Below are 15,017 nucleotides of genomic sequence, written 5' to 3'. Positions count from 1 at the left end.
ACACTTTAATTGGCTAGAAAATAGAAAACGATCCGATTTTCTGCTAAATTTCCAGAAGCTGGAAAAATTAATAACTCGTAGCTGGAGCATGTTATTTTCATGTAAGCTTTTCAGATGAACCTGACACAACTCTAGGGAGCAGAGCTGGCAGAGGAAACACAGCAATTTTAAGCAATATTAAGCAATACATCTTTTTGTCATACTTCAAGATATTAATTCCCTGAATTTAAAAAAATAATAATAAATTTAAAAAGTGCTGAAAACCCTTTGCAGCAACGAGAGTTAATGATTGTAAAAACTTGCACGAGTCAGGTTTTCTCTCAGCCTGAAATATTCCCCTCTCCTGTTGAAACTTTCTGCTGAAAGCCGAGGCTGGTGCCGTGAGTGCACCTGCTGGAGTAACCCTGGCTGCTGGGACAGCTGGGAACTGAGCAGCTCAGATTTACTCCTTTAATAGCAGCAGCTTTTACTTAAAGAAATGCTCTAAAGCCAAGTACTCACCGGGCACTGGCGTGTCCGAGGGCTGCCGGGCGGGCGCTGAGCTGGAGCTGTCACTGCTGGGAGAGCAGTACCTGTTCTCTGCCTGAGCCCTGAGTGAAACTGCAGGAGGCTGTTCCAGGGGAGGGACCTGAGCGTGTAGGAGTTGAGCCCTCGGGGTGTAGAGATGCACCTGATATTACTCCAGCCTGCAGCTACGATTCATTTGTTTGCGTCCACCGCTCTCATTGAGCATTACCTCAGCATCTCGGCTATCGAAGGGAGCTCCCGTCGCTCCGTGCCCTCCAACAACCAAGTTTTGCTCTGGGCTCTGCTGGCTGCTCCTCGGGCAGGCAGTTTACAGTGTGGGGTCAGAAATGGCTTAGTTAACACCCAGGATATTTAAGTTTTGTGCAAGCGACTCGTGGGCAACAGAACTGACTGTACGCAGGGGATAGCAAAGCTTAAAACAATCGTTTTGCTCATTTATTAGCGACTGCCTTTTTTATTGAATGCCTTTGTAGCTTTAATATTCTTGCTCTTTTTGTTTTTTCCTCCCCCTCTTCATTTTTATTTAAATTTTTGTCCTTCATGAGTCTCCTTTCTGAAGGCGGGACTGAACCAACTCCAAGCTCGCTTGCCACAGGAACCTGCCAAAGCTTGTCTATAATCGACAGCCAAATGTACAGGTCCTGGAAAGGGAAAGGAGTCACTGCAGGAAGGATTGATTGGCATGGCTGTGTGTTTGCTCAGGACATGTGAAATCCAACAGTGAAATGGCAAAGTCAACTGCTCACCCACTGCTGAGTGTTGGGACTGGCTTTTAGTTGTGCTTTTTGTTAGTCTGTAAACGACAGATTTCTCGGTGCACGTGTCACTCACCTGGTGCCATGGTTCAGGGAAATGCTTTCCTCTCACATACAGGCTGGCAGAAGGAAAAACTTTTCATACTTGTAGCTCTGTCTAAAAACCACTCCTGTTAATGCATAAGCAAAGGGGCTTTTGGCTACTAATTCCAGTGTTAGAGAGATGTAAAAACTTCTGTTCAAAACTGAACATGAGAAGCCTCTTGTTTCATCTGCTGCTGTGTAGATAAGACAGCTGCAGATCACTGAAACTTTCAGATGTGTGATGGATTTAATAGTTGGAAAAAGTAAGATTTTTTTTTTTTTGAATGAAAATTATTAAGGAAATTGTCACTACAAAACCCGTTTAGGAAGTGGATAAAAATTGTTTGAAAATCAGTCTTTAAAGCAGTGTCTTAAAAATAATTTTAAAGGTGTTGCCTTTGGTTTGGTGGAATTATTTACAGACATCGGCTTCCCTTTGTGGATATGCAGGTTACCATGCTTCCTCTTGCTGGGCTGGTGTTACTTTTTGGGGAAAAAAAAAAAAAATCAAATTATAAGCAATAACTAATTTTAAGGTAAAAGAGTGGCTCTTGTGGTATGTTTTGTTTTTTCCCTTAATTATTTTTTTATTATTGTGTTTCTATAATGCAGCATAGCAGTATAAAAGGTATAATATTACTGTCACATTACTCTCTAGTTTGTAAATCCTTTGGATTAAGATGGGATAAATTCTTCCATTCAGTTGTAAAATATTTGGAATAAAAATTATGTGTATTGGAAATTTCGAAGGGGAAAAGGCAGAAAGACCTTTCAGTATTGAGAAACTGACATTTTTGAAATGCTGTCTGTATTCAGAAACTTCTCAGGAAGAAAATTTTAATTTGTGGCATCTAGAGGAAGCTGTTGGCCTCCCTCAACAGAGCTGACTGAACTGGGGTAACAGACAGTCAGGACTGGAGCTTTGGTTTTATTTTCCCCCCTTGTCCCCATTGCCTGGCTTGCCTTTGGAGGGGAGATGTCATGTCCAGCTGCTGCATTGACCCATGGAAAAGGTTTCAAACCCAGCTTCTTCCTGGAAGCTGCTCTTACCAGTCAGGTCAGTGAAATCAGCTGCAAGCAAAGTAGAACTGGAAGAGAAAGAACAGCTCCTGTAAATTCTCCTTTGCTTGGGGCTTGGATGATATCAAAAATCCAGATCTGGGGAAGAAGATTCTTTGGTGGACCCCAGAACAGGACCATGAGAACTCCTGTTTGTGCAGACTTGTAGAAATACTGAATCATGATTGCAGTGATGTTGTTTCCACACTTGTTTTTACCTCAGTCACATCCTGAGTGTCCTGTCAGTGACCCCAGTCCCCTGTTGGTAGAGCTTTTTCATTTACCTGAGCACAACTCAGATTAATTAAGAGCACCAGGACTGACATGGTAAAATTAGGATTTATTGATAAGTTTCTGCCAAGTTGCTTTTTTTTTAAAAAAAGTGGTTATTTTTGTGTCTCTGATACTGAGAAGCTTTGTGTTATCTTCTTTGGTGTAGAATATACTTCTTTATTTTAGGTTCTTTTTAGAATTCAGTATTAAGTAAGTGATGTTTAGCTGTAGCTGTATTTCTTGGATTTAATTACTATAGCATATTCTGTCATTCCCAAAATGTTACAAACTTCCTTGCATGTGCTTTTATAAGATTTTTTGGCTCAGCTTTAGCATTAAACAGAAACCAAAATGTCAGTTGCAGAAACTCTGCATCCAAATGGGGTAAACTTACCCTGATCTGGGTACACCTCTCATCTCAGTTCTGTTTTCCCCTTCGGAATTCCACTCCCTGGATGTATCAGTGTGTGCCAGGTGTTGCTCACTTATCACCCCCACATTAATCAGAGAGTCCTTGCCCTTCTGCCCTGGTGCCAGGACTGGCCCTGCTGGTTGCACTCAGGACTCCAGTGCTGCTCCCAGGGGTTTTCCATCACCAGTCATTTTTCCAGGTCTTTGCAGAGGTGCCTTACCAATCTGTGAGCTCATTAGTTATTCCAGGAGGGCAGCATGATCACAGGAAATGTGGATATGGTGGATATGGAGCTGGTGAAGCTCAGCTTCCCGCACACAGGAGCTGCAGTGTTCACTTGGGTCACCTCAGCTGTGGCTGGATATGTGGCTGTGAGCTAAGAAAGTCCTTTTTTCTTTCTGGGGTCACTTGAACTGAAGTTATCGAAGGATTTGGCTCTCAGCATGTTTGGGCTGGGTTGTTCCACACCATTCCCAGAAGGGGGCAAATGGATGTGAACATAATTACTGGAACTCACACCGTGCCCCGAAACATGACGTGATTCTCCTACAATATTCTCATAATTATTTTTTTCTATCCCATATGAATAGTTATTAGTCTTAATGCTTTTTGAATAACACCTTTGAAATGTGCCTTTGTTTTTCATAACAATCCAGTCCCTGACTCCGGAGATACGTCTGGGCAGATTACTGAGCTGGTGTTTGGGAGCCACTTGTTCAGGATTACCGGAGCAAATTACTTGTATGGGAAAAGAATAAAAGCTCAGCACTTAATAGCAACTGCAGATCCCATTTTTAGATATTTCTTGTGGCCTGTGCTGTTTGGTCTGGAGCTAGGATGATCTTTCCTTGGGTTCCCATCCTCGCCCTTGGGCAGTGAAACATCTTAGGGGAAGTGGGAAACAGCAGGAATTGGGACTGTAGGCAAAGGGATGAACTGTTCATAATCAGGGTTTTTAGTGGTGACTCTTTTCCCTGTCAGTCATTCTCATAGGGATGCAAAATGCACCTTCAGCTTCTGCTTGACGCTCTGGTTACAATTCTCTTTCCAAATGCATTCTTTTAAAAGTGATTTTTGTACTGAATATTTTGTCCTTTTCTGCTTTAGTTTCAAAACTCGCACCGGAGATTCTGAGCTAGTTTTCTTCCCTCCCTGATGGTTTTCCCTCCCTGATGGATAGAATCCAGCAGCAGGACCTGAGTTGTGCCATGTGCAGTTCTAGGGTATATAAATTCACTTTTCTTTGAGCCATACCTGGCATGGGGCTGCTGTGATGCTGCTCTCACCAGAGCACAGGAAGGCATAGAACAAATATTCTCAAACTCAACATATTTTTAGCTTTCAGTTACTTTCTGAAACATGTTGAATTTTATAAAGATTTGTATGATTAATATATGTTGTTTACAATTTCAATAAAATTTTGAAGTGGGGAATATAAACCAGCAAATACAACCTGAGGTTTTATTTTATTTCATTGAAAAATAGCAATGCTGCAGTTCATGAGCTGCAGCTTGGCTGTTATGGTTTTACATTCAAAATTACAAGTCACTATTTAGCTGTAAAATTTCAGTTGTTATTAGAAGGGACCATGCAGCTGAATTTGCATGAGTGGGAGAAACTTTTTTACTAAAATAGCCTGAAGTTAACTGAAATCTCGTGATCTGATGTTGGATTTGTGTGCGATTCTACATTTGGAATTGCAGCACCCCAAAATGAAATATTCCTTACTCTACGGTGTATGCTAGAACCAAAAACTTACATTTCAGTGTGGTTTCAGTATGATTTCACAGCTTTTGTTTTGTGCTATATTTGTGGTTTTGTAGGCTTCAGACTATTATTTATGGGTTTTTTTTTTATTTAATTGGGTGGGGATAAATACTAAACAAACAAGAGAATCCTAGTTTACTTGAATTTCTGGTTTGCTTGTGAAAGGACGTTATTAAAATTTCTCTTGATGACAGCACAGTATAAACTTTCTAGCTAATAAGGTGTGTCATGTAGAGGAACATGAACCTTCCTGGGCGTTCGTAACGTCTCGGTGGTGAGCTGAAGAATGTTCTGGTGTCACACTCAAGGACTTGCTGAGCACTGAGTAGTCCCAGCTGTCCGTGCTGGAAGCCAGGGACAATCTCTCAAATATAATCCATAGTAAGGTTTCACCAGGAAATAATGCTCACTGTGCTTTCTGTGATCCTGTTTCTGCTGTAAAGTCATGTTAAAGTTGAAAGCATTTGCATCACTGAAGAGTAAGAAAAGGAAGCCAGAGAGGGCAGATTGGAGGAGCCCTGTGGTTACACTTAAAGTGGATTTGTGCTTATTTTGGGAGGATTCCAGCCAGGAAGACGTTACTTTTAATCTTCCTGCTTTCTCAAATACCCTTACCCATTCATGGGGAACAGACTGGAATAGTCCAACAACCCCTTGCTCCTTTTTAAACTGTGGCAAAAATGAAAGCAGCATTTGAACAGAAGGGAATAATGCTGAGTGGATCCAGGGATAGTGGAAGATTCAGGGGTCTGATACTGGTGGATCAGTACAACTGATCTGAATCTGGAATTTGGTGTTTGGTGGTTTTTTGTGGTGTTGGTTTGTTTTTTTTTTTTTTTTTTTATGTCAGAATAAATGAAAAGTAGTAATAAAGAGTGAAAAATGTGCAGAACCAGCTTTAACTTCTTCTGTTCATAAGTCACCTCTAGAATAAAAGGAGCATCAAAAAACTGTAAGAAGGAAACAGAGAGTGTTGAAGGTCTGTTAGTGAGGGACCCAGGACACATTTGAGAGGAGACCTGGCAGGTTTTGATATCATGGGATTTCATGACAAAGTCATGATGCTTTTTACATTTTCAGAGAGGTCAAACACAACTCTACCAGTATCCAAAAAGATCCTGACTTAGGGACATATTTGTGAACTGGTGTGTCTGTGATTTTAAAATTCCCTCAGCTTCTGGTGCTAATACCTTGTTGATTTTCTGTTGTTAATTTTTTCTTGTTAATTTAGTTAGAATGGATAAGTGCTCTGGGGCAGTACCCAATTGTCTGTTCCTGGTACAGAGAAGGCTTGATCTTGTGCTGTTATGGAGAAGAGATTGGATTCCTGTGTATTTTCATCTGAGAGCAGAGGGAATGGTGCTTACTGATACTTATATATAACTAGATATACTCAAAAAAACCCCAAACCCTAAGTGTCCTTTGTGTAGCAAAATTTTACACACAGTGGACAAAAGGGGCATTTTTCGTGTCCAATCCCACTGTGCCATTCATGGGAAAAAAAAACCAAACCAAAACAAAAGTGAACCCAGTCCTGCTTTCCAGTGCATTTTAGAAGGTTTAACTGAGATCAGGATCGGAATTGTCCTATGGAAATGCATTATGTAGCTTCCTAAACTTGTTTACATTCTCTGTTTTGAAGGATTACCTTCTGTGTTTTCATATTCCAGAGTAAGTTGTTTGTTATGGGTTTGCAGCAGCCAGGGGTTGGAGGAGAGGCTTCTGCACGCTGTGTTGGTCTGTTCTGTAGTGGTGGTGAATTGTGAGGCTCTGGGCAAAATTCCAGGTGCTTTTCATCAGAGATACAGGAAGAAGTGAGAAGAGAAAAAAAAAGGAAAAAAGAAAAGAGATCTACCTGTCTTAGGTGGACTCTTTAGAAAATCGAGAACACCCAAACCTGAAAGGCTGGTTATGGAGGAATTCCTTCTCTCTAACACGCAGGTGAACTTTAAAAGTGATGCACGGTCTTGAAAAGAGCCTTTTAAAAAGTTATAATGCCTATGTCACCGTAATAGTTTTCAAATTAGCAAGGAAGCATTATAAATAGTGCAGATTTATTTTTTTTTTTCACTAGCCAGCAGGTATGAGCAGGAAGAAATGCTGTGTCTGGAGCCTCAGCAGGAAAGGTCCCTCCCCCAGCGCCACTGGGAGATGGGGTAAACACTGAGCAGGGAATAAATGACAATGAATTGCTTCTGGCTTTTTCACCGTGGGGTTTATCTCGGTATTGCACAACTTTAGCCTTAAGGCTGGGCTTTTCTTGGGTGATATTTCTTTTCTGACATGCAGTATTATGAGTTTACAGAATTTTTATACTCCTTTAGAGTAAGTAATTCATTTGCTGAGTAGGATTTCTTCACAAGCCTGTTCCTTCGCGTCTTTAGGTGCAGTTTGCTGCTGGTTCAGTCAGAGGCAGAGCTCTGTCAGCTGTACACCTGTGTGAAGGTCTCTGGTCTGGCCGTGGGTGTGAGTGGGTAGGAGAGTCCCCAAAACACGGGGTGTTCTGTGTTTCAGAGCTGTTCCTGGGCCAGCTGCTGCTCTGTGCAAGCCAGGCAGGGGGATTTGAGCTTTCAGGGCTGTGTTACGTAAGGATGTTGGGATGGACTGGCTGGAATCCAGATCTGTCTGCTTCCTGCTTGGCCCCTGGCCACCCTCCAGAGCCCACGCTCCTGTCAGTGCCACAGCCCTGGTGCGAGGCTGCTTTGGCCCGTGGCAGAGGAACCTGGCAACCAGAGGCAGTGTCCAGCTCCTAAACACTGCATTTAAGAACCATGACCGGTATCAAACAGCCTGTGGGGCAACATCCAGCTCAACCACCACCCCCTTCTGTCAGTGTGACAGGCGGCCTTTGCGTTCCGCGCTTCCCACCCTCAGCAGCCGGGCAGACAACAACCTCCTCTGCTGCGCTGCCGTGATTCATCGCTGGAGCAGGTCTGTCCTGTGGGCTGCCTGAGATAGCTCCATGGAAAAACCACCACGTGACCATATAATTAAAGACTCTCTTGATTCATTACGTAGCGAGAGGCTGGAGGGAGCTTGCAGCCGGCCGGACGCGGCCTCGGCGGTGCCGGGGCGCAGCAGAGCGCCGCTCGGCTCTGAGGGGCTGCCTCTGCCCAGCCCCGCGTGGGCCCGGCGCTGGGGGCCACCTGGAGGTTCCAGCACCTTCCGAGACTCCTCACACCCCTTCTGGGCCTGCACGAGCTGTGCTGCTCTTCCTCCTTCCCTGGCAAACTCCTAATGAGGTCAGGCCCGGGGGCAGGAACGGCAGAGGAGAGGTCGCCTGTGGGCGGGTTGGAGGCGCTCGCCCTTGGGGCTGTGGTGTCGGAGCATCTCACAGGAGCAGGGAGAACTTTCCACAGCGCATTTCCTGCTCCCCACTGGAGCCTTCATCCTCTCCATGAAAGCGCCCTTTAAGAGCAGATTCCAGAGTCGACAGCTTATCTAGAAAATGAGAACAATTCAGAGATGATTGGCAGAATTTTAAACAAGTACTTATTTCTGTGGGCCGAACCTGAACGTTCTGGTGTTGGCACCTGTGTTGGTCCGGTAAATGTTAGTACAAGAGCTCTAAGGAAGTTCCAGTTAGGAGCTGCCTCTTTCCAGAGGCTGGGGTGCCGTGGAGGAGTGCGTGGTCTCAAACCTGATTTTCTGTACATGGGGGAGCCAGAGTTGTGTTTTTAGGAAACGACACACTGCAGTGTCTCCACCAGGCTCACAAAGAAGCTGAACCTTCATTTCTGCACTGAGTCTGTTTTCGCTGAAGAAAGATTTGAGGAACAAAATTGCTGTTCTTTGTGCTGAATAAGTTTAAGCTTCATCATTCATTAATTGTAGTGTTTGTAGCTGCTCCTGCTATGACATTGTGCACAATGCACCCTTCAGGAATAGCAAATGTCCACTTTGTAGTCGTTTTTCTTATATAATTCTAAAATAGAAGGATTTGCAAGATATTTTTTATGGATTGAAACAGCTTCGCTGCCTAAACAGTCCCTATAAAAACATAATGCTTGTCTAAAATAACATTGACTTAATCTGTTATAAGGCACATATTTTAGTTTGAAACTAAGTTTGGACAATTCTTATTTAAACCCAGATCCAATGAAAATCTGTTTTAAATTGAATAAGGTTGACTTGACATTTTGCAGTTTTCTTGTGGAGACAAGGCCTAGGGCTGAGGAACAGGTTTTTGTTGGGTTTTTTTGATGGCTGTATTTGTATATTTTATATGATAAACATTGCACTAAATTTTAAAAAATACTGTGTGGAATTAAAGTGACAAAAGGCTCTGGATGGCACAGGTTAGTTGAGGTTGGTGTAAAGTATATTTTTAAAGGAATAATATGAAGCATTTTTCATTTAAATACATTGAACCCTTCAGTATCCAATGTCTCCCACAAGCTTCACCAGACTTCTATCGTCTCTCACCTGCGCTGAGCATCTGACTGTGCAAAATCTGTTTAAAAAGCAGAATATCTCTGCAACCTGTCTGTCTCCAATATGAGGAAAAAAAAAAAACCCAACCCAACCCTGTTGTTTGTAATGCCAGAAGTTATTTCTTTATTTTCCAAGGCTTGAGCACGGGGCTGTGCTGCAAGTGCAGTGACGCTCTTGGGCATGGCAGGGTGGGGTGAAGCAGGTGCTTATTGATACCTTCAGGCTACAGGTAAAGGTGGCTGTGTTTTCTTGAGCATTCACAGACCTGCACAGGTGGATTTTGTTTTTAATAATCAGCTTGAGAGTGGGCGCTATTTATCCTCTGGTTTTGGTGGGACACTTTTAAAAAAAAAAAAAATGTGAAAGAAATGGGAGCTTGTAAAATTAAAGCTAAACTTTTAAAGTTAAACCTGTAAAGTTAAGGAACTGTTCAGATTTTCTCCTTGCTGCATCTTCCAGACTCCTTTTCAATAAAAGAGGCATGTTCAGAATTTCAAAAATCAAAGAATATTTTCTCCGCCCTACCAAACTAAGTTAAGTTTCTTCTGGAAGACTTCTTTCATAAAGTTTTTTGATTTTTAAAACTGTGATTTTTTTGGGTGAAGTGATTTTAGGTTAAGATTTGACATGGTGTTTGAGGAACTCCAAAGCAAGAAATGATGTTGAACCTGGAATTTTGGGTAGTGTTTCTTTTGGGTTTTTATAGCTCTTAAAAACCAACAAGAACTGTAATGCTGGATCCACTTTTTTGAACACTCACATGCTTGTGTCAGGAGCAATTTTTATTCAGCATTTCCCATTATGGTTCACCATAAATATTCAACCAGTGATAGCACAAAACTTTACCAGGTGCCCCCTAGATCAGTATTTCCTTTGTTGTTTTTCTCTTTCTAATCCCTAGTGCTGCACACTTCACCTTGTTCCCCCTGTCAGTCCCACCTCCACAGTGCCCACTGTTGTTTCCTTCCTTTTCTGTCTCCAGGCTTTGCAGTCACACAGAGCAGTGCTGTGAGTCCCAGATGTAGGAAAAGGACACCAGAGAGGTTTGAGAGCTTGAGCTGCCCTGGCCAACAGACCCTGGAGCATCACCACTGTCCCTGATCCTGACAAACTGTTTGGTGCTTCGCCCAGAATTTGGGACATTAAACTGCAAAAAGACGTTTTGTCTTTCACAGAGACAATCCAAATGTGAGGAGCAGCTGGAGGGGCCTCCTTCCCCCTTTTCCTTCCCCTGCACAGAGTGGGAGTGTGCTCACAGTTGGAAGGAGCTGGAGTGGTCACTTACACTGAGGGAAACGTGTTGCAGCTTTGCAAAATCGCCTGTGGCGCCTGCTCGAGTGTTCCTGTAGAACCAGCAAATTCCATTTTTCTCATCAGTTGATGCAGCAATTTTCAGAACAAGCTAGGCAGCATTTTTAAATACTTTCATTGCAGTTTCTTAGGAACTGGGAAATGTTCAGCAGTCCATCCATCTCTGCTGTATCGTGGTTCCAGAATGGGAATTGTGCTTTCTCCCTTGTAGTGTTTATGCTCATATTAGCCAAATCTCACCCATCTCTATATCTACTGCTTGATTTTCTTTAGCAGCTTAAAATGAATTTAAACAGCCTTTTAACACTTCACTTCTGCAGTCGTGGTATTTATCTTTTTGTTTAAAGCAGCAGTACACAGTGATGAACAGCACATAGAAGTTTTAATTATTTTGTGATTATATCCACTCAAGGATATCCAGGCACAGATTGTTAATGAAATACAGCTCAGTGATCCCATTTTTTGTTAATGAGATCACCTTGTGACAAGTATTTTCTAAAGAAAAAAGATGCATTTGATAAATTTGATACAAGAAAGAAAACCGAGAGATAAATTGTTTCTTTCTTTTTTTTTAAGAGGTTGTTTCTTCTGCAGACATTATTCATTTAGTACAGTTGTGCCATCTAGAGAGAGATATATTCAGATTTTCTATCTGGATGTGCAGATACCAGATGCAAGGGAGCCCTGCTTCATATTTCTTGAACTGTTGCAATGTGTTTCTAGAACTGTGTAAAGGAATTTTCCTTATGGGTTTTGGAAGCTCTTTGTTATGGACTCCTGCATGTAGTGACTGGACAAGGGAGAATGGATTTAAACTAGAAGAGAATAAGTTTAGGTCAGATATCAGGAAGAAATTGTTCCCTGTGAGGCTGGTGAGGCCCTGGCACAGGGTGCCCGGAGCAGCTCTGGCTGCCCCTGGATCCCTGGCACTGCCCAAGGCCAGGTTGGACAGGACTTGGAGCAGCCTGGGACAGTGGAAGGTGTCCCTGGGGATGGAAGGAGATGGTGTTGAAGGTGCTAATTGTCGCTTCGTGTGGATTTTCTTTGCTGCACCAGTGGTTCCTGTGATGCTGAAGGCGCTGACGTACGACGAGAAGCGGGGCGCGTGCAGCGTGGGCTCCAACGTCAGGGACGCGGCGTGCTACGTGTGCTGGGCCTTCGCGCGCGCCTACGAGCCCGCCGAGCTCATCCCCTTCATCAACCACATCTCCAGGTGAGCTCTGCCGCTGGGGAACTCCCGCAGGCCGTTTCTGAAATCTGTTAAAGCTTAGGCTGTCTGCTAACACGTGTGCTGAATGGGTTAAAAGTAAAGAATTGCGTATGAGCGGTGATGTAAACATACCTGAGTATTTCTCACTGTGTGGTGGCTCCGCTTCCCTCTGTTCACCTGTTCTTCAAAGGAAAATCCAAATCCAAAGAAACTCACTGTATGATGGATAAGAGAAATCAGTGGAGGCCTTGGCAGGGTGTCATCTTTTGTCTGCTCGATCCACCTCTGTGGGGAGCTCAGTGGCATCAACTCAGGGAGTTTAAGAAGTTTAAGAGAGAAAAGATTTGGAATCTTAGTTCAGTAGAGGTAGAAATAACAAACCATTCTAAAATGGAGGAGTTGCTTTCTGGAGTCATAAAGGGCTGGAAATATTTGGAGAAAACTTAAGGAAAAGGTTATTTCTTACTTTTTCAGGTGTGTCTTGTTCCTAACAATCCAAGATTCCTGGGGCTTCATCAGATGGGTGTTGTGCAAATAATAAAGCTTATTTTTATTGACCAGCTTACAGCTTGCAAATTGAGCAGGTTAAATCAAAAAGAATAAAGTATACCTCAGCTCTACTTCTGTACAAATTATAATTTTCCTTTTTGAAGGAAAATTCCTGTGTTCCAAATCACAGATTATTTTTGGTTAAAAAATAAAACCACTTCCAGTTTCTGAAAGGGAAGAACTTTACATGGCAATACTGAATTCTTAGGAACACAGCACATTTGAATAGTGAGAGTTTTATTATTACTGAGATGTTTGAGTTAAGGTTAACAAATACAAGAAAGAATTTTTCCTCTTTTGATACCTTGTGGTTTTTTAGAGCGGAGCAGAATCCAGGATCTCACTTAGCACTGAATGGAAGTGCCTGGTGTAATTTTTTTTCAGTCTGTGGTTTCTGTTTCAAAAGACTTTCAAAAGTAAAATCTTGAAGAGATTTCCAAATCTGTGCTACTGCAATGGTGGACTAGAAGTTGCTGCAAGTTTTCGCTTAATGCTGTTGATATTTTTCCAGATACAAACTGGTTTTACCTTTTTTCTTTTGTCTGCGTTCTCCCCCTCCTTGGCTGTGGGATTCTCTCTATTGTTTGGTCTCTTTGTTGGCCACACGCTGGCTGACATTTCAGGGTTTCTTAACGTGTGACTTGCACTGCAAACACAAAGGTGGCTTCTAACAGTTTCTTGGCACATTTTTAGTGCAGCCACTGACAGCAGCAACTCAGGCAGCTTTGTCTCCATCAGAAGGGTTTTGATCAGTGGTCATTTAGAATTTTCTTTTTCAGAACAATAGAAAGAAGTTTGGACTATACAGTGATCTGTGGTTTTGGATATCTGCTTTAATTTTTAGGGACTTCCTTGCTTCTAGATTTCTGACAGAACAGTTTCAGTCTCATTCAAAAAGCCTACTTTACCAGCACTGGGCTACCTACTGAGCTCAGCAGTTCCCAAAGAATATTTGACTGTTTTTCTTCTTTAAAAACACTTTTTAAGGTTCCTTGTGTCAATCTGTAAATTAATCCTTTTTTATTCCTGTACACAGTGTCCTGTTTTTCATCCCTGTAGCTTCACCTTTTAGTGCTGGTCCTTCAATGCAGGGTCACCCAGGTCTCTGTCCTGTGCTACTTGCTCCAGGTGTTTTTGGAGACCTTGATAAAGCCTTCCTGTTTAACAACCTGCTGTCCAGCTTCTTAAGGCCAAGCACCATTTGTCTTCCAGTTTATCTATAGTGAGCAGACAAGAAATGCTGAGACATTTTACCCTTGTTTCTCTCATAAAGTGTTTCATGGTGTTTCGATGATGTTTCATCTACACTGGCGCAGATTGTAAAGGAGAGGAGCCTGGTAACTCTAAGCTGTGCTAGGATGTGATGCCATCCACTGTTTTGGGATAACTTTTGGAAAGAGAACGTGAAACTCCAGGATAGCCCTGCTTTACTTTAGCAACAGTGACATTTGCCACAGTAAATTATTAATGTGATATTTTATTTTGAAGGCTCATATTTAATTCACTTCTAGCTGAGTTCATGGTAAATTATATGTAGTATGATATTCTTAACTGAGGGTAGCTGAAGTTGTATTTGCACAGTGAAATAATCCCATGGGTACAATTTTGTATTCTTGTTTTTAATCTAACCAGCTGTAATGGAGCAGTGAAGGCATGCTGACACTCATGACCAGAGTGGTAACAGCTCTGCAGAGTTACATTTATGTTCTCACTGCCAGCAAATCTTTAGTCTTGGTATGGCCAGGCTTGTCCTGAAGTCTGGTTCAAATCTGGTAATTTTTCTAGATTTGGTCAGCAGCTTGATGAAAATAAAACCTCTGCTTCCATCCTCGGAGCTGAAAAACTGCAAAGGTTTCTTTTAAGGTCAGGTAAGCTTGTTGCTTGTAGAAACTTAAGAAAGCCCAGTTGTGAGTGTTCAAGCCCTGTCTTTATCAGAATTCTGGTCTGTTCTGTTTATCACAACTTTTCTTCTGCTCATGGTGCTTTGAGCAATATATTTCTCATTTCATTCACTCCTTTCCCCCTGCCATACTGCAGTGTTGGTCTCCATAGGCTTGATGCAGGTTTACCCTTGTGATTTTTCAGGGTTTGTGGTATTTAGTTTTATGGTCACAAAGCTGTTGGTGGGACCTCTGGAACAGATGTTTATTCCAGGTCTTGTTTCTGAAGAAGCTCTCGTCCTTCCACTTCCAGCCTCTTCTGGAAACAAATTATTTTCTTTTCAGGAAAGTGTCAAATGACGGTATTTGGGATCCTCTGCCTGTGGTATTAAAACCAATGAGCCACCTGTGACAACTTCAGTTGTTGGGAATAAACTGTAGGGATGAAGAGAAACACGGGATGGAAGCTGAAAATTGCTAATGAACAGCTGTAAGGCGTTGTGGTTTGTAATATTTTAGTTTTCCAACAAAGCTGCGAGGTATTTTAGCAAGTATTAATGCTGTACAAGGCTTTACTTAAAAATATTTGTCCTTATAGTGGCCATTCCTTTTCTAAATCAATTCTTGAAGGTAGAATTGCCACTCCAAAGAGAAATGGTGAAAAAAAATTAAAAAAACAAACTTCAAATAAAGTATGACACACAGTTTCACCTATTGTGTCAGCAAGCTGATAATTACATACGGCTTTTTTTTTT

At 42.3% G+C, this 15,017-nt stretch overlaps 1 protein-coding gene across 3 annotated transcripts in view; it reads left to right on the top strand.

Moving 5' to 3' along the window:
• TBCD (tubulin folding cofactor D) overlaps nt 1–15,017 on the top strand; it is a 113,969-nt gene that overhangs the window by 35,943 nt on the left and 63,009 nt on the right. For all 3 annotated transcript variants that reach the window (XM_040081437.2, XM_040081436.2, XM_058422891.1), the window contains exon 15: nt 11,680–11,836. In XM_040081437.2, coding sequence (XP_039937371.1) covers nt 11,680–11,836 — 157 coding nt within the window. The remainder of the gene's footprint in view (nt 1–11,679; nt 11,837–15,017) is intronic.

Source organism: Hirundo rustica, chromosome 18 (genome assembly GCF_015227805.2).
Source record: "Hirundo rustica isolate bHirRus1 chromosome 18, bHirRus1.pri.v3, whole genome shotgun sequence".
NCBI lineage: Eukaryota > Metazoa > Chordata > Aves > Passeriformes > Hirundinidae > Hirundo > Hirundo rustica.
The sequence above is the reverse complement of the archived record's forward strand: the minus strand, read 5'-3'. Positions and strand labels throughout refer to the sequence as shown.